This window comes from Leptopilina heterotoma, unplaced genomic scaffold, assembly GCF_015476425.1.
Source record: "Leptopilina heterotoma isolate Lh14 unplaced genomic scaffold, ASM1547642v1 Lhet_262, whole genome shotgun sequence".
NCBI classification, from domain to species: Eukaryota; Metazoa; Arthropoda; class Insecta; order Hymenoptera; family Figitidae; genus Leptopilina; species Leptopilina heterotoma.
This window is the reverse complement of record NW_025110972.1, coordinates 757341-779635: the sequence shown is the minus strand read 5'-3', so window position 1 is coordinate 779635 and position 22295 is coordinate 757341. Positions and strand designations below refer to the sequence as shown.

Genomic DNA, 22295 nt, shown 5'->3' with positions numbered 1-22295 from the left:
AAGTATTACAAGTCGTGTTCGTTGACAATACGGACTTTTCGTATTGATAACGAAACAAATATATGCATTTGTGTAATAGCTGTGAGCATAATAAAGAAAATTTGCATTAAATAAATAAAAAAGTAATTTTGTATTGTATTCGAAGAGCAACATATGGGTGTAGATTCGTTCAGAAAAGAAGGGTTTAATTTTTTTTTTGCAGTGTTGTCATTATATTTTGTGATTTACCTTCGTGTTTAACCAAAATCCTGCATCACAAAATGTGTTGGTCTTTTTAAAAAATGACTGTCATTCCCGGTTGTGGGCACCTTTATGTTAAGGAGGCTCTACCATCTGACAATGATGAGGACTACTGTCTCATCTATCTAAACTTTCTGCCAAGGAAAGTGACAGCCGCAAACTCCATTAAATGCGATGAATATAGTCGTTCAGTGCATTAGAAGTGCGTTATGGTATGCGTACTAGCTACTTCACATGCAAGCATTATGCTTTTGTTAGCGATGAGCATAGTGTGAAAACGTGTCATCATTTTTGTTCTTTATCCCGGCAAAGTCTCTTAAAATAAAGAAACTTTCATTTCTTCTTTATTTGTGTTGGTTTCCTTTAATATTTTTCCATTTTTAGCGGATTTTTCAAGGGTGCCCACAACAGGGTACAAAATTTTTTTTGTCAAAAAATTCCCATTTCACTAAATTTCTAATAAAACTTTTTTATTTAAAGGAATCAATTTAATTCCTTCACTGACAGTAACCTTAGACCTCTAGCTTTAAATTCGTACACATATATTTGTATAATATGCACATGGACAAATGTTATGAGGCAAAAACAAAAGGGTGCCCACAACCGGAACACTTCCCTTAATCTTAAAGTTATCGTTACCAACTTGTAGAGCATTATAAAACGATTCGATTGACCTATTTTTGAACCTAATTCGATAATAAATTTCGAAATTATTGGTATTTTAAAAACCAAAAATTGTGGAAAATAACATTTTCTTAACTTTTTTGTTTGAAAAGTTTTGTTTAACTATTAAACTATTATAACTATATTGTAGAGTATTTAAAAATACATTGATTGGCCCAAGATTCAATCACTTTTACCATATTTATAAAAAGTTATTCATATATTTTCCTATTATTATTATTTTCTCCATGAGGAAGCAAAGTGTTCATGAAATGAGCACCAAAATTATAAAAAAATATACAACTTGGCAGCGGTTTCTTTATTTGTTTCAAAGTAATAATAACATGAAAATAAAATGATCCAAAACTTTAACACCAGATTACTTTAATAATAAAATTTTTTTTTGAAAAAGTTTCCCTTATTGGGAAAAAAATTTTTTTTTCCTTATTGGGTCAAAACCCATTATATTAAAACATCAAAGATGTTTTTGTTGGGATTAAATTATTCTCTAATTAATGATTTATTACCATTTATAAAATCAATTTTAATTAATTGTACACTATCTGCAAAAATTGTGTAAATGCTACATTTTAGTGTTATAAATATTTTTTTCATTTTGCAAAATGTATTAATTAACATTTTTCCCGTCTAAGACACTAAAACTCAACATATGTATTCAAAAATTAAACTAAAAAGTAAAATTTAATTAACTTTCCAAAATCATTAAAAAATTTCTTGACTTTGTCTTGTTTTAATAAAATGTGACGCATTGGGATTTGTTGGTGAATGTTGCAGGGGCATTTTATAAATAAATTGAATTTAACATAACAAATAATCTGATAATTTATTTATAGATTAAGACAATAAAAATTTTATAGTTCTTATAACTGCAATACGTCTTTCTAAATCTTCTAATCTTTTAAAATACGCGACATTCATTCACATACGTCACACACATACACAAAGTACATATAAAAAATAAATATCAATTTACAAATTCAAAGATGACTCCGCTGCAACGAAGACCAAAAACGGCAGTTGGTACCAAGTCCTAAATAAATGGTAAAGTCCAAATTAATGGTAAAGTCCAAATTGGTGGGACAGTCCAAATCCTTGATGAAAGGTTAAATCCTAATCGTCCAATGAAGGTCAACTTCACAATAATCTCAGATTTGAGAGGAGAGCACAAAAAACATGTAGACTAAGGTCTACTGGAAAAGTGTATTAACAAATATAAAAAGATTGATTTTAGGGAGTGATCAATTCCCCGATCCGGATTATTCGTGAGTCCGACTTTTATCGTGTCGGAAACTCAACTATTAATTAAAAGAAATTCTAATTTCTTGAATTTGACTCTCCCCTCTCAATCATCAAACTCTCTCTCTCTCTCTCTCTCTGATTATTAGGGAATTGGCTCATTACAAAAATTATTATAATTTTGGAAATACTTTACATGTTTTAATGTTCTTTGGATAAAGCTGAAATAAGCATTCAGTTTATTTTAATACAATTAATGTTAATAGTATTAATTAATGCTAATAGTATTTAACATTAAAATCTACAAGTAAATATGTAAATAAAAAAGCTAAACATGACAGAATTTTATGTATTAGCCTAACTTAAATGCTTAGCCATTTCTGGTTAAAAAAGTATCAAGCTAAAACAAAAATGGTCTTTTTCAAAACATTTACAATATAAAATTTTTTAAAATTTTTCATTTTTACTCATTTACTTCAAGACTCTAATTTTGAACTGAAATAAAAAATATTCTTTTTTTGTTTAAAACAACATAAACTTTTTTATAATAAAAAACTGGGTACTTGTTTAAGATTTATTAAAAAAATATTAAACCTTTCAGTCACAGTGGTCGATATATCGACCACCTTTTGAGGTGGATGAAAAACATATAAAAACCCATCAGATTTGCTTGGAAATTGATAATCGGGGGTTTTTGGGGACGCTGATTACGAATCCGATATTGGTTTTCAAAAATTCAAAATAGCGGATCATTAAATCCGCCATTTTTATCGTCGTATTGATGGCGGACGACTTTTTCAAAAAATGATCCAAATCACTACATGGGATCCTACATGGGATCTTACGTGGGTTCTTATACAAAAATCTGTATAAAATCTCAGAGCCCACGTAAGAATCTACATGGGATCCCATGTAAAAGCACATGTATATTTGGGACACGATTTGGAGCAGGAATTCATGTGGGAATTTGAGTTTGTATATCTACATAAAAATCCACATGGATTCTTATGTGAGAATACATATAGGATTCCATAAAGGATTTCATATGGGATTTCATATTGGTTTTCATGTTACATATATAAGATTTCACATAGGATTTCACAAAAGATTTTATAGGGTAAATGCACTAGTAGTCGGACACTTAAGGATACGATCTTATATTATGCTTTTTTTCTTGAAATAGCAAATATCTACTGTGTTTATAAGCACATGATCAATTAAATGAGTTCTTCAGAATTAAAAATCATGTAAATTTGTTACAAATACTTGAGTATTTAATAAAATATAAACATTTTAATGAAAAATTACGAATGCTTTAGTAGTCGGACACTTTTTTTCCTTGTTTCTATAGTCGGACATCTGTCAGATATTTTTGATTTATAAAGTAAAACAGATAATTTTTTAATTGCTATCGGCTGGAAAATGGAATTAAACCATACTAGAAGTTATTAATATAATATTTAAATCGTATAAGTTTTAAAATTTATGATTAATTATCAGCAAAACTTTGTGCTACTCATTGCGCTACTCGAAAATGGTTGTATCTATAGTCGGACACCACTATTTTTAAAATATTAAATAAAATATTTATTGTTTAATTATTTTGTAAAATAACACTAATTTCATAAAATATAAACTTTACACATTCGTCCAGTATATTTTTTTAAGTAAATATCACAATGCATTATTATTTATTTGCCAAAAAACATGAAAGTGTCCGACTACTAGTACTGTCCGACTATACCCGCACTTACCCTATGTGATTACATTAGGGATACATTGTGAGAATTTCCAAAGGATTAAATTTATTTAATTAAAAATTAAATAATAAATTGTATTAGCATTTCAAATCATCAGTAAGAAAAAAATTCGATAATTTGAAACACTTCTTCTGATTTATAAACTCTCAGTTATATAGTGTTCAAAAATCATGTTAACAGCTGGAGAAGTCGCTCTCGCCACCTGGCGGTGAAAGTATATAAACTGTGGCATTCTGTATCATTAATAAAAAAACCACGTGAGATCCTATGTAAGATCCCATGTGAAAAATTACATGGAAAATAACTCATGCTTACCACTAATTCATAGTTTCTCTCTCTCTCTCTCTCTGCTCACTCAATAGACTGCCTACTGGTTGAAAGAAACCCTTCAAACAACAGACCAGGTACTTGAGAAGACCTTTCGCTTCTCTTTAAATTTTATATACAGTAGGATCTTTCAATAGTGCAGTCGTCGAGAATATTGTGCACTGTTCGAAGCAAGCAAAAACTAAAATATTCAGGTCTGTGTCAAGAAAATTAAGGGTCCCCCACTACTAAATACCGGGCACCACTAAATGATACTAAATAATCAAATGAGCGACGGCACTGTATTTGACGTCACAGATTCCCTTTCCCTTTACCCCCCGAAACCCCTTGTCTACTCAACTCACTAATGACTGCACTGTTCAGAACTGCACTATTCAAAGATCCTAGTATATATATATATATATATATATATATATATATATATATATATATATATATATATATATATATCTTTCAAATATCTTACTGTCTCCTTCTTTCTAGATACTAAATAACATTATCGGTCTCTGTTTATAACGCAGAAAATCTAACGCTATTGCTTTCTTCCTCTTTCGAAAGTAAATAACATTAGAATGTCTCTCTTTACCTAATTTGCATATCTACTGATTTCATATAAGGATTTATTTCTTTATTTACTTGTTTATTTACTTATTATAAATTACATAAACTATTTCTAAAATGGCAAAGATTTTCATGATTCACTTTCTTTCGTTTCACGAAGGAGCTTCGATTTATCTGGGCGCTCGATCGTGACGAATTAGTGTCAGTAGTGAAGTCGATAACGTACCATTTCGAATAGTAGGTGACTTTGACGCTGATTCTCCGATGTAGTTAATTCCCAATGGAAAATTAACGATATTCAAAAGTGCAAACTCAATTCTGTGGGAATTATATTTGTTTTATCCTCTCAGAATTGTGTTTCCTTCTACAGCAAACAACGCCTATTTTTCATTCAAAAAAAAATTATTATTATTATTATTATTATTATTATTATTATTATTATTATTATTATTATAGGGGAAAGGCTTGCAAGTTGCCATACCTAAGCTTTTTTGCCCATAACTCATTAAAAAAAGAATAATAATTTAAATGAACATACCATCAAAAAGAGGACCTAAAAAGCTACAAATTTGACCCAATTTATTGAACCCAATAAATTTATTAAATTTGAATTACATTTAATGTTTCTGAACATACTAATTTCAATTTAAATTTTTTAAACAATTTATTAATAAATAAAACTTGTTTTAAATAAAAAATATTTTTGAAAAATAAAATTTTTTTTTCAATTGAAAATCAAACGAAAAGCAAGATATGTGAAAAAAATGAAATTTCGGTAAGGGAGCATTTATAAATGATGTCACGTTTTTGGGGTTAGGGGGGGTCTCTATAATGTCTTTTACATGTGAAATTGCATGAAATTGCGTGACATCATTTATGAACGCTCCCTAATCGTGTAAATTTACTCCAAATTATCATTGCGGATTTGCATTTTGGACCTGCAAACAAACCTGCAATTTAAAACTCTATTTCTAAATCGATGAAAAAAAATATTAATTCATGATATTTTAAAAATTCCTTTTGGATTATTAAAATTGATTAAAAAAGCAACTCAGAAAAAAATTGTAACTACAATTATCCAAAAAAATATTTCATTTGTAAGCACATGAAAAAGTTACATTTTTAATTTTTCAATTTTTCCACAAGTCAATTTCAGAATTTGTTTAATAATAACATGTTCATTGCTTCTTTTTGCTCCAAAAGATCATAAAAAATAATAATTAATCATGTGACAACAATATCAGTCGCGTTTTTAATTATGGCATTTCTACAATATAAAATAACGCAAGTGGGACAACCTGCAAGCCGGACAACTTGCAAGCCTTTCCCCTACTTTTTCTTTTTTTCAATAATAATTATTACTTTTTTTAATTTCTAAATTTAGTCCGAGAAGAAGAACTTAAAAATAAAAAAAGGATCAAAAGAGTCATAAATTGTTCGCAATAGTTGCAAATAGTCGTAAATTATTATTTATTTACAATATTCTCAAAATAAAATTTTTTGAATTGCAAAAAAGTTGTTCGATTGTGAGCATTGAGTTTTTAGCCCTCTAGCGGAAGCGTCATAGTACTAAGTTTAATAGCGCAAAATTTAATTTTAACAAAAGTAGAAAGTGAACTAAGTAAAGATAACTTAAAGATAATTAAATAAAAATGAAAGTAGATATAAATAAAAAAAATAAAATCAATAAAGAATTAATTGTTAAGTTATTTATTAAATATAATTATTAATAAATTATTAAATGATTTGTTAAATATAATTAATAATGAATTAATTGCTAAACTATATCTATTAATTATCTATTATTATGATTAATAATGAATTAATTATGAAATAAGTAAGAGTAAAAAGTTACCTGTTCCTTTCTTTATCAGTGCATTATTTCTATTCGATTTTATTTATTAGCCGATTTTTATTTTTTACGGTTTTTTTTGAAAATATTAATTATAAAATTTATGTTTGTGTGAATCATTAGATTTTGAAAAGCAATGAAATGTCTCGAAGATTTATACAATATATATTTCACGGACAAGAAGCGAAATAATTTTCCCTTTCTAAAGGTTTCGACCACCGAGCTTGGACATGCAACCAAGCTTTACGAAGGTGGAACCGATGTCCGGCGTGCAGATGAATGAATTCTTTAGATAAGATAAAATACGATCAACAGCCGGAGCTCTGCATCAGTCTTGTATATACTTATTACTCCCTCTCACACTTTTATATCTCTTCTCTCTTTTTTTTCTCTCCGTGTTATAACTTTTCTCTCTCTTTTTCTTGATCCACAAGTTTTTAACGTTCAAATAAACAAATTTTTTTGTTAAAAATGAATTTTTCATTAAAATTGCAATAAAAATTTGAATTTGAATTAAAAAGTGAAATTCTACATTTAGAACTACAAGTTCTACATTTAGAATTGATAATATCTTTCTGATACGTGACGTAAAATTATTGTAATAAAATTTTAATTTGAAGAAAGAAGAAAAGTAAATTTCGTTCTTTTGAACGTTGAGAACATTAGGGACATCTCTTTTTTCTTTTCATGAAAAAATGGAGAGATTAGTGAAAACAAATTAAAATTAATTAAAGAATAAAAAATTAGTTTAACAAAATTTAAATTAATTAAAAAATAAAAAATTAGTGTAAGAAAAAGATAGAGAGAGAGATGTGTTATAACACGGAGAGAGGAAAAAAGAGAGAGAGAAAGAAGTTAGAAAATTTTCTCTCTCTCCCTGAAGTAACGGACATTTTAATCTGAAACCGCCCCACGACGAAAATTTTATGTATGTAAAGAAACCACTTTTTTGTGTATGTGAAAGAGATGTTTTATGTTGATCCGAAAAGGAGAAAATTATTACACACATCCCATATAGTGTAGAAAAATTTCTTCTTCAGAAAATTTCACCTTTTAGGAGAAAGATTAGTTTTTAAGTGTCTCTGATGTGATTACAAGTAGGTACTTTTCTCCGCCTTTAAATTTTCTTTAAAGGTCCACCTTTCACGATTAGATCAAAGTCTACCGATATCGAATAAATATATAGGTTCACAAAAAGACGTAAATTTACTTCATCCGTTAATAGTTTTATAATTAGAAATTATCTCTATACGTTTGCATGTTTTTCGAAAATTAAGGACTTTCCTTCTTTTTTTTGATACCATTAGGGAAAAGGAAGAAAACCTTTTTTTAAAAATATGCGCTTTTAAAGGTGAAATAAATCTTCTTCGATCTATCGATTGTTTTAATTTTCAGGAAATTCCAATAATTTTGGAGAATTTTTTCTTCGACGATTACGTCATTTTGAGAGAATTTTTTTCTCTTGTTTTTTTGTTTTCTTTTTTTGAATTTGAACCATTTTTTTGATTTTTAATTTGAAATATTTTATGGTTTTAAATTTAAAATAGTTTTTTGTTTCTCAATTGGAATTTTTTTTTGTTAGGTGAGAATAAATTGTTTTTAGTGTATTCGAGTGTAATTAGAAAATTTTTTACGTAGCTGGAAAGTATTTAGGCAAATTTTAACCGCACATCAGTGAGGTGACAAAGGAGAAATGTATTTTTGAATAAATTTGCTCGAAAGACTTCCTTATCGCTTACTGACATTATGAGAAAAATTTCATGCATGCCTTATCGGTAGATTTCATGACTTCTTGGTGGCCACTTCTTCATTAGTTACTATTACGCGTATGCATGATTCACAGGAGGCAATACATTTTTTACTTAATTTTTTTTGTTGAGAACATTCTCAGTTTGTTTTTCCAAATATTCAAAACTTGGAAATATCGATTCAACTAAGGAACAATTTCCAGTTCTTTATTTTTCATTTTGAGATTTTTTTTTCATTTTGAATAGTATTTTTAATTACTTACAAGTAATAATTATTAACAATATAATTATTTATCATTTAACTACAATACAATATTATGTAAATACGGCGAGTCAGTGATTCCTAATATTTTTAATTCATGGACACTTTTTTACGATTGTAAGCAAACAGTTTCGTTGCCCTCTATCGGAAGCGTCATCGTATTAAATTTATTGACGCGAAATTCAAATTTAATAAAAGTAAAAAACGAACAAAGTAAAAATAAGTTAAAGATAAAAGTAGAGACAATAAAGATGAATATAAATTTTTTATTCATTAATATTTAATTATTTAGAAGTAATTATATTATTATTGACAATATAATTATATACCATGTAACTAGAATAAAATATTATATAAATATGAATCAAAGATTCCTAACTTTTTTAATTCATGGTCATTTAATTTCAATTGTGAGCAAACAGTTTCGTTGCCCTCTATCGGAAGCGTCATCGAATTAAATTCATTGGCGCGAAATGCAAATTTAATAAACGTAGAAAGCGAATAAATTAAAGGTGAAAGTTGATTAATTAAATAAATAAAATAAATATAAAACAATTTTAATTTAATAAACAAATTGTAGATTTTCTTTCTTTTTTTTTGTGATAAATTAAAAAAAAATTCTATAGTTCTCTGTTTGGAAATATGAACACAGGGGACAAAAAATGATGACAATGAAAATAAGAAAATAAAAAGGCAACTTTTGCGTTTCTGAATTATCCACGAGGTGCGGCTTGTTTTCGAGCAGGAAACGCTCATGTAAACTCGTATGTAAACTATACAGCAGATCGACGCAGCATCCAATATATGTTTCGTGCTTAAAAATATTCTTTATGACAATCGTTATCATATCGTGAAATTTTTAATAACACACATCCATAGCCGGAAATGTACAGGGAATTTAAATAAGGAAGTGAAATACGCGCGCACAAAAAAATTGTACAAGAATTATTTTTTTTCGGAATATTTTTCTCTTTAAATTTTAGAAATATTTTTCTTTAATATTCTTTTATCAAAGTAAATTTGAATTTCATCAAATTGAAGTTTTTATTATTTACAGAGAAAGCGAATAGAAATTTTGGGAAGGAGATTTAAAAAAAATGAATTTACGAAAAAGGAAAATTTTTAAATTGTATGGGAATATTATTAAAAAATGCGTATAACGATAATTTTCTTTCGGGATAAAATGAAAATTCGATTCGTTCAGGTTGAGCGCGATTATCTTGAATGTATAACCGAAAAGATTATTGATTCCTGCGTTCGTTGGGTCAAATGTATTCATTGGTTTTATGACCCTATGACGCGCATTTGCACATACTTTTAATGAAAGTTATTCACCCTCCTCCTTTCATTTTTTTTTTTAAAAAGAACGTATTCGATTGGATTGAAGGAAAAAAATGAGCATCAGCTGGATGTGATCAAACCGTGAAATTGAGGGTTCGTGTCCCCAAGCACTGTGTGCATTGGGAATTATTACTTTCGATTTTAAATTTATGTGTCAATTATTGAATTTGTAATAAAATTAATGTGAATTATCATTTGTTTAAATTTCTCGAAATGACAAAATTTGGATTTATCAGGTTTTGAAAACTTACTCCTCAAATAATTAAATACACTGAGAGAAATGGACCCAGGTTAATACAACCAGAAAAAAGTGGTTAATGAAATGCAGTTACTAACACATGTTAGCACAAGTTTAGTGAAAAGTTGTAGGAAAATGAAGCCTGGTTATAGTAACCAGGCAGTTTGTTAGATTTTAGTAGTCGGAAGCAAGCGCAGTACGTCTTTATACTTTCTGATATATACACTGAAAGAATTTTAGGCGCAGGCTGCTGGCTTTTCATGTCCGAAATTAGTGCCCCTTGCGCAGGGCTCGCAGCTCACCTCAAAAAAGCGAGCATCTACTCCCGAAAGGTGAGCAGCTGCCCCTGAGGAGTTGCTGCTTACCTTTCGGGAGTAGATTCTTGCCTTTTTGAGGTTAACTGCGAGCTTGAGGCTAGCGGCACTCATGTAAAGCCTGCAGCCTGCCCAAAATTCTTTCAGTGTAGTTTGACTTTTAACACAACAAAGAATGCACTCGTCAAGCTTTTATTTTAAAGTATTTTATGTTTTTTCATCTTTCTTCTTATTAACAAAACTGTGTAAAGTAAAAGTGAATATATATGCTGTTGGTGCAAATCTTTTTACTTATTTCAGTGACAGTATTGTTGACAATTAATTAGATTAATGCAATTATTAATGATTTCATATAACCTATATGTTTTTGACGATTTTTAAAATTATTTTTATGAAAACAAAGGATGGACTACAATATTTATAAATATTGTGAAAATAAATTCTAAAATAAGAAGATGAAAAAATATATAATTTTAACCTCTTAATCATAGATAACATATTGTTGCCTGTTATCGCTTTACATTCCCATCCACAATATTTCAGTGTCAACCATGATCCTGGTTACAACTAAGTTCAGTCATGTTCGAATAACTTGAATCGTAGTCAAAGACGTTTTTCACCACGAAAATCTGGTTGTATGAACCAGGAATTTCTCTCAGTGTAGTATTCTATTTAATTTGGCCTTTAAATAAAAAACAGAAGAACATTTAAATAGAAAAATTTACAAAAATACAAATAAAAAAAATAATTCCCAAAGAAACTTCGCGAGGAAAAAAATCCAACTCCCGCAAATATTCGACGGATGGCAATATTTTAATTGAATATTGAATACGGAAGCAATAGCGCGCGCGCTCGGTGTGTTTCATGTTGATTCCCGTAAATGGCAATCACATGCATATTTGTCCATATATGCGAATTCCGTTCACATAAAACGATGCGATAATCAACGACGCGCTTGATGCAATAAACGGTCTTAAGGAAATATATAATAAGCAAATAAAACAGAGAGAAAAAAGAAATGAGGAAAAAAAACATTTGTAAGGTGCAGGATAAGGGCGTTGACTGTTCATACTGCAGTTTGTTTTACGATTCTTCTGAGTGACATTTAATACTGGCCTGTGCAGCGCCCCTTTAGCGCCTTTAGTATAAAACTCCCCAAAGAATCTTATTTTTCTTTTCTTCTTCTTTTCCCGTATGTAACTGTATATATGTATGCATACAACAATTCCCAACATAAACTACGCATGAACCCACTTCACTGGACAGTTTTCAAAGAAGCATAAACCTTAATGACTTAAATAACAAGATTCCTTGTTAACCGCCAGTTAACTGTAATTAGTTCGCTGAGAAAATGATTTAGTCTTATTGTACATTTATATATTATTTATATTTATTCACCAGAAATTATTGTATTGCTTGATAATTTTTTTGTTTTATAAATATTAAAAAAAAATTTTTTTTACTATTTCATTATTCGATATATTTTTCTGTTTTATTAATTATCGATATTTTTTACCATTTACTTGAATGTTTTTCTATTTCCATTATTATTAAAATGCAACCAAAATTATTGGACAAATAAAATAATAATGATAAACAATTTACAATAATAATAACAATAAATTTAAAATAATAATAAATAATCAAGGTTGCCACAAATATTTAATTTTGTTTTTTCCTGACTTTTCCCAGATTTCCAGACAAAATTTTTTCTTTTTCCCTGACCCTAAAGAATATTCTGATTCACTCTAAAAATTATTAGATATGTACTCAAAAAAATGTTCCATTACATTTACAAATTTCTTTAATTGTTAAATTATTCGAAAACATCAATAACTATTCTTTTTAAATTCAATTATTTTTGCAAGTAGTAAAATTTCTCAAAAGAATTCAATTATTTAAAAAAGAAGTAATAAAATTAGTTGCAAGAATTCAATTATTTTCATAAATAATAATATTATTCGGAAATTTATTTTTAGATTAATTTTTATTAGAAAATTCTACTAAAATTTAATTATTTAAATTCAAAAATAAATAATTTATTGAATACAGTCAGGTCTCGCTAAGTGTCGTCACTGGGAATTTTTTGAGACCGTCTGTCTCAGTAAGTGTCAGTGGCCTAAGCCACGCCCCTTTAATAAAAGTGGCCATTTCATTGGTTTATGTTGCAAACCGGTTTGGGGAAGTCCATTTTTAGCATTGGAGAGGGTAAAAAAAAGTGGGAAAAGTGACACTTGTTGGGTCTTGAACGATGACACTTTGTGAGTCATGACACTTACTGAAAACGACACTTGGCGAGACCTGACTGTAATTGAATATGTGTTAAAATTGAATTCTCAAAGATTTTTTTCAAGAAATTTTTAAATAATTGAATTTTAACGAAGAATTTTGCTGTTAATAAAAATAATTGAAATTATGACGAGAATTTTTTTTAAATCCTAAAAATAATTGAATTTCTAAAAAGAATTTTATTACTCTTTGAAATAATTTCATTCTTGTGATTAATATTGTTTTTTATGAAAATAATTGAATTTTGCAAAGAATTTAATTAAAATTCTTGAAAACAATTGAATTTCTGGGAAAATTTTTGATATTTGTCAAGATAAATGATTTCTTCGAAGAATTGTGTTAAAATTTTGTAAATAATATTAAATACATATTAAAAAATTCAAATAATTTCAACAGAATTGAAATTAAAATTGTATTAAAAATAATTGAAATCTTGCGATGAGTTTTATTATTTATGAAAATAACTGAATCCATGTAAAAAAATTTTATTTATGAAAATAATTGAATTATTGAGAAGAAATTTATAAAAAATTGTAAATATAATAATTGAATTACGGTGAAATTTTAATTATTTATGAAAATAATTCAATGTTTGCATAGGATTTTATTAAGATTTTTTTTTAAATAATTGAATCCTTTTGAAAAATTTTATTAAAATAGTAGATATTAAAAATCATTGAATTGAGGAAAGTTTTTGAAAATAATTAGAATTTTCCCAAGAATTTTATTAAAATTCATTGACCTGTGGCAACCCTAAATAATATTAATAATAATAATAACACAGTGGAACACCAAAAAATGGGTTAAGATTTGACTATAAATGATGAAAGTACTACCTCAGAAGAGTAAGATTCCCAAAGGATTTTGAAAAATTAGCGGCCGTTTGATTTTTATTGTAATTTTAAGCTTTGATAATTGACTAATTTATATAATTTAAGTGACATTATTATATCGATTTATATCGGAAGCTGATTCGATTACGGGGTTTTTATCACCGAAATAACTACAGAAGTAAGAAGTATCACTTTTTTATTATTTTGTTGTAGATTAAAATTATTTTAAACATATACTATATTTATTTGTAAATATTTATTACAAAAGATATTTAAAATATGCACGCACCTTAACTAAAATAGATACTGACCAAAAGCTGATTAGAGCAATTATTCAATAAATTACTGAATTATCAAAACTTAAAATTACAATAAAAATCAAACGGCTACTAATTTTTCAAAACCCTTTAGGGGTTTTACTCTGCTGGGGTAGTACTTTCATCCCATTATAGTCAAGTCTTAACCCAAAAAAATGTTTCTAAAATTGTTTCACTGTGTAATAATAGCAAAAAATAATTACAGTTATTTAATAAAAACAGTGTAATTTTTCACTAGGAATAAAATTTTAAAAATGTATTTATTTATTTAAAATAATTTAATACAAATTAGCTTAATTTTTCGCTTGGAATAAAATTCAAAAATTTATTTATTTATTTAAAAACAGTATAATTTTTTGCTTGGAGTAAAATTTTGAGATATTAAAAAGAATATAAAATAAAAATGAGGAGAGAAGAATAAAATGTTCTATGAGATTGTTTCCGTTTACCGTTTATGACATATCAAATTGGCATGAACCGGGTAAAATTGTAAAGAAATAATTTGCCTTGCTTGCGCATTTAATGTTGGGAGGAGGTATAAAGAAAATATAACAATATTTTAAAACAATTTTCTTTCCTTTATGAATTATATAACATTTTATTCGCTGATGTTCAGCAACGCGTGTAAAAATTAACATTTACCAACAATCGTAATAACTTTTATTATATATTGTAAACTCTCAGTTGTAAAACTACTGGTCTTTGCTTGATTTTAGCTTATTTATATTTTATAGAGAGAGATATTTACAAAGATTCATATATATAATTGAAAATTTTTTATTTCTATAGAATTTTCTCAGAAAATTAATGCATATTTTGGTTTGAATTTTATTTTCCCACTATTTTTGTTTATTTAAACAAAAATTAAATGAACAATCAAATTGATACAAAAAATTTAGATCATGTATGATTTGATCGATATTTTTTTGTAACAATTCGTTGCAATTTGATACTTTCGAATTGACAGTGTAATAATTTGTAATCTTAATTATAATATTATATTATAATTTAATTCAGTGACGCTTCCGCTAGGTGTCCGGAAAGTACGTTTTAATTTTAATTTAAAAATTAATATTTTAATATATTACATTTTAAACCAAAATTGATAATATCACATACTATAATATATTATAATTCTTTTTTAGTTTATTAACTAATGTTTGTAAATTTGGCGCCAATATTTAATTCAGTAACGCTTCCGCTAGGTGTCCGGATATTTGAAATCAAAATTAATAAACTAATTTTATTAACAAATTGTTCATAGCTAAGGAGAAGTATAGCTAAATAAAGTCATTGTCTAATTAAGTCTAGATACAAAGAAAAGTATTTTTCCTTCACAAAAAGTAAATTGCAAAAGTAAAAAAGAAAATAAAAAATAAATAAGAAAACATTGTCTGTGAGAAATTTGACATCTTGTTTTTCAAAACAAGCAGAAGAATTCCTCTTTTATACATCCTTATCGCGCGTGCTCGCAGCTTGATTAAAATATAAAAATTCCTCGCGTCCTTTCGTGTGTAAGATTAATGATGAAGGAAATTTTTTTTTGTAAGCGTACATTTATAGTAAGTCATCTCCATCTTTATCTATCTCTCTTTCTCTTTGTCTCTCTCCCTTTTTATTGTACGGAAGAAAGAACAATGTGGTAACCAGAAGTCTCAAATATGCGAGCATAAAAGTTATCTTGTTATAATACGCGCGAAGGAGTGCCATGAAGAACAAGGAGAGAAAAAGATTGTGTGTCAAGAATCGCAGGTCAAACTTTGAAAAAGGAGTGGAGAGGAAGATGGTGGTAACATATAGCTTATAATATCAAGGGAGGAAACCCGCTGGTTTATAAGAACCACTCGAAATTTAATACCAGCATGAAACTTTTTGAGGGAGTCATAAAATAATTTTCTATCAAAAATGAAATTTATTTTATTCATTGTATTTATTTATATTCTATTGTATTCTTTAGTATATTTAATTGTGTTTTTTAGTATATTTAATTACATATTTTAGTATATTTAATTATATTTTATTGTATTTTTATTATATTTGAGGGTCCCAATCAAAGAACCGGTTATAAGTTTTTGAGACTCAAAATTCTCGACCTCTAAATAAAAAAAGTATTTAAAATTTCAATTTCTTGAAAACATTTCGTATTTGTATAAAGATTACCAAAATGTTTCTCAAAAAATTGGGATTAAAAATAGTTTAATTTTCGACTTACAGGGCAATGATTTTGAGCTTAAAAAAATTAGAACCGGTTTTTTGATTGGGACCCTCATTTATTTATATTTTATTGTATTTTTTGTATTTATTCATACAATATTAGTTTAGTTTTTAGTAATACTATAGAATCGTTTTCTGTTTACTTCATTTCAAGTTGGAGCCACGTATTTTCTGGCCACCTAGCGGAAGCGTCACTGAACTAAATATTAGCGCCAAATTTAAAAACGATAAATTAAAATTAAAATCATAATAATTGTGAATTAAAATAATTATAAATTACAATAATTGCGAATTGAAGTAATTATGAATTACAGTAATTATGATTTAAAATAACTATTAATTACAGTAGTTATTATCAACTAAAATAATTACTATTAATATTTGGGATTTTTTTGTGGCCTTTGGTCAAATGATAATTGATTAAAATAATAGTTATTAATGACTCAGCCGAGTGTAAAAATTAGATATGAATACAAAAGTTGTAAATCCAAATGTTCATTACATGAACATTTTTCTTCCTCTTTACGATCATCCAATAAAAAAATTTGCTTCCTCGTGGAGGAAGCATTAACGACAAGTATATTTAAATTTTAAATCATTTTTAATACAATTTAACATTTATAAAATAAAGTTCATTCGTCTTAATAGAAAGAATAACATTTTCTTATACAGTAATATGAATCTAAATAAACAAAAAAAATTTTAGTAAAAAAGTGAATTTTTCACTTCAACTTGATACAAAGAATAAGATTTTTGATTTATTTTTCAATAAGTAATAACATTTTATTGTACAGCAACATGATTTTTAAGAAAAAATGAATTTTTATTAAAAGTGCAAATTTTTTGTCTATAATAGTTTGTTTTAATTCTATAAATTTAAATACAATATATACTTTATATATACCAATCGATCCGTCTTGGTGAAAAGAATAAGATTTTAGAAATAATTGAGTAAGATTTTCTTATACAGCAACATAATTTTGCGGAAAGAACTCATTTTTTGATAAAAATGCGAAATTTTCAGCTTTAATTGTGATTAACTCTATAAATTTTCATACAATATTTATACTTTGTATAGACCAATCGATTAGAACTTAAAAAAAAATTTTTTGAGGATTTTTCAAAGTCTATCAATCCATTTCGAGATATTTTCATAATAAATATACCTGGTAATCAAATTAACCAAATTCGTTAAAACCTCTTTGAGTTATCGTGTTCACAAAAAACGGGATCCACACACACAAACATCCGGACAATTGTTCTGGGTCTTATATAACATAGTCCTATATAGAAGAAAATTTGTTTAAAGGATTTTTAAAAACTTTGTAAATTAAACGACTACAAAGCTTCCTCACGAGGAAGCAAAAATAATTATTAATTAAACTGGTAGGGAAGGACTGATAAAAATCACAAAAAATTTCCCTCTTTCCCTCATTATTTATTCCTAATTCTTTTTACTATAAATTCCATACTGAATATTCTTCACTCGACATAAGAACATATAAAATGACTTATTGTGACAATAGGGAAATTTATGATTCGAAATATGCATGTTTTGAAATATGCGATTGATTATTATTCAAGATGCTGTTTTAATATATATATATATATATACGCTTTCTTTTCATGTCGTTCAATTTGCAAAATAATACATTGTCTATTTTATTCCCATGCAACTAATTTCATAATAAATTAATTCTTTTTTTTATCCTCTTCTTTTTTCTAACATTTTTAACAGAAATAATTTAATAAATTTTATTTTTTTTAATTCTTTTTTTTCTTTCTTTTGTTTTCAACAGAAATAATTGCAAGTATTACCAACATTTTATTTATCTTTTGATATTTTTTTTAAAAAAGGCGAAGGCCTCGGACTAAATTTAGAAATAAAAAAAATAAAAAATGTAAAGAAAGGAGAAAAAAAAGAAATTAATAACCGAAAGTGAATTATTAAAGCGCAATTCACAGTGGGCCCAGGGGCAAAAAGGAGGTTTTAAAATAAAGCCGCGATTCACGGGATTTGGACGAAAGAAAAAGAAGGGAAGGGGATTGTTACGTGGTCGTGCGCTAAAAATGAAGACATTCAGATGAAGATATGATTCTGTATAAATCACCAGACGAATCGCCGTTGTAAAAGTGGCGTCTCCCGCCCCTCAACACCTTCTCTCTCTTTTATTCACTCAATTCTTGGTGAGATTTTTCGCTTATTTTCAACTTCCTTCACGCAAAATAAATTTACTCGATTCAATAATAAAAACAAGTTTCTTTTGCTCATATTCTTAACATTTATATTCTTCGCGCCTTATATATTCTCAATTTATTCGTTTCTTTTTTTTTTGCTCTTGAATTTTTGAATTATTAAAAACTGTTTAATTCTATAATCAATTTTTTAACATTTGAGGCCAGACAGAACATGCCAGAGACAGGTAGCAGTGAGCGCCTAGGCGGGCCCCACACTGCTACCTGACTGGTATTATCCCTTGCAACCGCGCGGCGGTCGAGTTCTTCGATCCGAGGCCTTATTTAGTATCTATTTATTTTGTTTTAATTAATATGGTAATTTTTAATATTTCAAATAAATAAATTAATTCTAATTAATATTGTAACTTTTAATATTTTATCAATCAGGAGAATGTTAACGACTTTTAATATTTTTAAATTTAATAGAAAAAGAATAATTCTGTGAGGAAACAAAAATAATAGAAAATGGTCAATGAAACATTTGGTAATGAAATCAGTTTTATTTAATTTTTTATTTTCCTTTAATCCGAGAGAATATTTGGAGAGTATTATCATTATATGAATTGGCGAGAGAAGGTGGCTAACGTTGGTGACAATGTGATTGGCTATTATATATGTTAAGGAAATTATTTTCTTCCTGGTGGTCATATACAAATACATTCTAAAGTTTAAACGAACATATATGGGTGATTAAATTTAAAATGTCATTTTCATGTCCTGCCCAAAAATTTGGAATACTAGTTCATATATAAAAGTTTTTGAAGTCAATTAATTTTCTTAATCACTCCTTCTACTTAAATTAATAATTCTTAGTCGCTACCCGTGTGGAAAAATATTGTGGCAGTCTAGAGTCCAATGATTTCCCGATTAGCAATCATCAAGTCCGTCTAATTCTAGACGGTCCATCAAGTCCCGAATCAGTGACTTAACAGATTGGCTTATTAGAAAAAATCTAAGTCAAATATGTCCGTCTAGTACGGTGTTATTAAGACCGTCTAGATTTGGTCTAGGATGTTATATGCGCATGCGTCGATGAATGCCCAGCTGTTAAGTAACATGGCGCCTAATGGCGTCGCGTCGTTTGGCGTCGTTAGATCAGTCAGTGTGTGATGCATTTTGTTTGTGAATTATAGTATTTGTTGTGGTTTCTGTTTTACGTGAATAATAATGTGCTATGTTGTTGTTGTTTTCTGTATAATTTAATTTTAAATGTGCACTGAAAAAATAGATTTTGATGTGTTTCTATGTGTTTTGATTAGTCGGCTGAAGCTAGCAGTCGTACTCAGCATCAATGTTTAGGCGTCATCTACAAATATGCCTCTCCTTTAAATTTTGTAATACTTAATGATTTAAAAAACCATCGAGTATTGTTATTTGAGAATCAATATTCACTAAATAGCAAATTTAGTAAGTTTTTATTTATTAATTTCATTAATTATTAGTGGTTGACGCCTAAAGATTGGTGCTGAGTACGACTGATAGTTTCATCCGGCTGTTTTGATTTGCAGTAAATTTTATTTTACAAAAAGACTACTATCTCCAATGCCAAAGATTGGGAGGGACACAAAGCCTTACGCTTAAAGAAAGTTGAAGTGAAAAATACAGAAAGTTAAAATATTTTTTAATACTTTTTATATAAAAAAAAGTCATTAAAATTATTTCAAATATAATTAAGTTTTATTATTCTAAGAATAGTTGTCATAACATATAATGAGAAATTTTGAATAGACGTAGATTAGAATTTACTAGCACTGCTGATCAGACCAGAAACGCTGGTCTATTCTAGACGATAGCGTGGAAGTTTCGTTTCAATTCTGAACAGCCGCTCGACAAGACCGTCTGCCCTGGGTCTAGAAAGACGTTAGACAGTCTATTAAGCGCTTGGTCAGCGCCCTAAAATTTTTCCACACGGGTAGACATTCTCTGGAAAAATTTGGCAGAAGAATTAGAAGCAAAATGTCAGTGGTGTCCCTTGTCCGCACTTAAGAAATCAGAACTTTACCTAATAATAAAAATTTTGATTCTCACATTTTTAGTACCAGAAAAATTATTTTCTACAGCTAAGAGTCTATATTTTTATATAGTAATTGTGTTAGCAGAATAATTTTGATCCAGTGCTAAAAAAAATCAAAATCGCCTGTCCGTAAGTTTCATATTTTTAAGTAATTATCGCAAATTTTGAATATCATGTCTGATATTTAAATAACCTAGTGCAGATAATTGCCTTATTAAGCGTTAATAGTATTGGTGATATGTGTAGCTTCTTAAAGAAAAAACATTACAACATTCTATCACATCTATAACTTGTACGGTTGGTGGCAGAAAGCAAGTAACACTTTGTCGAGCACACCATGTCAGTGGTGTCCCCATCAAAAAATTGTTCATAATATTAATATTTTTTAAATATGTATTATTGTATCTCATTTTTAGTTATTACACGTACTTTAAAAACCGCAACGACTTTAACTTAAAAATAAAGTCTTTCTTTTTCGAAAATGAGAAATGAAGAAAAATGTCAGTGGAGTCCCTTGTCAGTGGTGTCCCCTCAAAATTCTGTTTCTTACAGCTTATTATTTTATTTTAATAAATTTGTGTTAAATTTACTCCTTATATGCAGTTAATGAAGATTTGATACTGGATTGTAATTTATAAGCTGATTTTATTCTCACTATTCAAAAAAAATTATTAGTGAAATCTTTCAAAAATGCAGTGGTGTCCCTCAATGTTCATATGTCTTTTTGCTCTTCAAAAGTATATTAATTTATGGCAGAACTCATTACAAATATTTTTTAAGTCATGTTGAAACATTCATTATTGTAATTTGAAATATTTTAACTTTTTAAAGTTGTAAGAATTTATTTGAGAAAAGAATAAACGAAAACAGAAAATTTCTTATCATTTCTGCCTATCGTTTTTCACCTGGTGAAAATTAAAATTTGCTTCTACCTGCTCGACCACTATTATTTTTGTCCATCATATATTCTAGTCAACCAAAATAGAGTATCGTTAAGTTCAAAATCCAACATCGAAAAATCAAAGTTAGTAGGATCAAAAATGACATTTTGAATTTAATCACCCATATATGATATACCACCTGTTGTGCGCGCAGTGCAACATGTTTTTCGAGAATAAAGTACATAAAACAGATAGGCCTAGCATGATTTTTCTCAATTTAATAAATATGTAGGACTGGTTTAATAATTTTCTTTTTTCTATATATACTTGTATGCGTACTCGACCAATTTCAAGGTCAGTGCTGTTACACATCAAATAAACGTATGACCCGTTTTTCTAGTTTTTTTAATTCTCATCATCATCACCATCACATTCCACATAAAGTATTATTGAATTTATTATCTTAATTAATACGTCATTAATAAAATTGAAATTCACCTCGGCTTTATTTATATATGAGTTGCTATAAAACTATCGGAATTTTTGTAATTTATTTTATGATCTCGGTGTTATTTTTTTAGTTATTTTAACTAAAAGGAATTTTTTATTGCGGGGATGTAAATAAATAAATTAGAATATTGATTTATTTCCTGATTTAAACGGGCTTACAAATTAAAAATACCCTTTTGATATTTATTTTATTTATTATACTTCAATATTATTTATTAATAAATAATAACTTAATAAATTATTTTATTAATAAATATTTAGTTTCACTAATTAACATTTCGAATTTTTTTGTTTCATAAAATTCTTCCCCGAAGTTCAATTATTTTCAAAAATGTCAATAAAATACTTGCTGTTCAGAATTGAAACGAAACTTCCACGCTATCGTCTAGAATAGACCAGCGCAGCGTTTCTGGTCTGATCAGCAGTGCTAGTAAAT

The 22295-nt window shown here is 27.7% G+C and overlaps 1 protein-coding gene across 4 annotated transcripts in view; it reads left to right on the top strand.

The window, feature by feature from the left end:
• Positions 1-22295, top strand: part of LOC122503436 (L-lactate dehydrogenase A chain-like) — a 208507-nt gene that overhangs the window by 35028 nt on the left and 151184 nt on the right. Inside the window, exon 1 of one of the 4 annotated variants that reach the window (XM_043613975.1) lies at positions 15584-15791. The exons of the other annotated variants lie outside the window; for them this stretch is intronic. Within the exon in view, the coding sequence (XP_043469910.1) occupies positions 15711-15791 (81 nt within the window). The 5' untranslated portion in view covers positions 15584-15710. Of the gene's footprint in view, positions 1-15583; positions 15792-22295 lie in introns of those variants that run through there. 4 annotated transcript variants of the gene reach the window in all.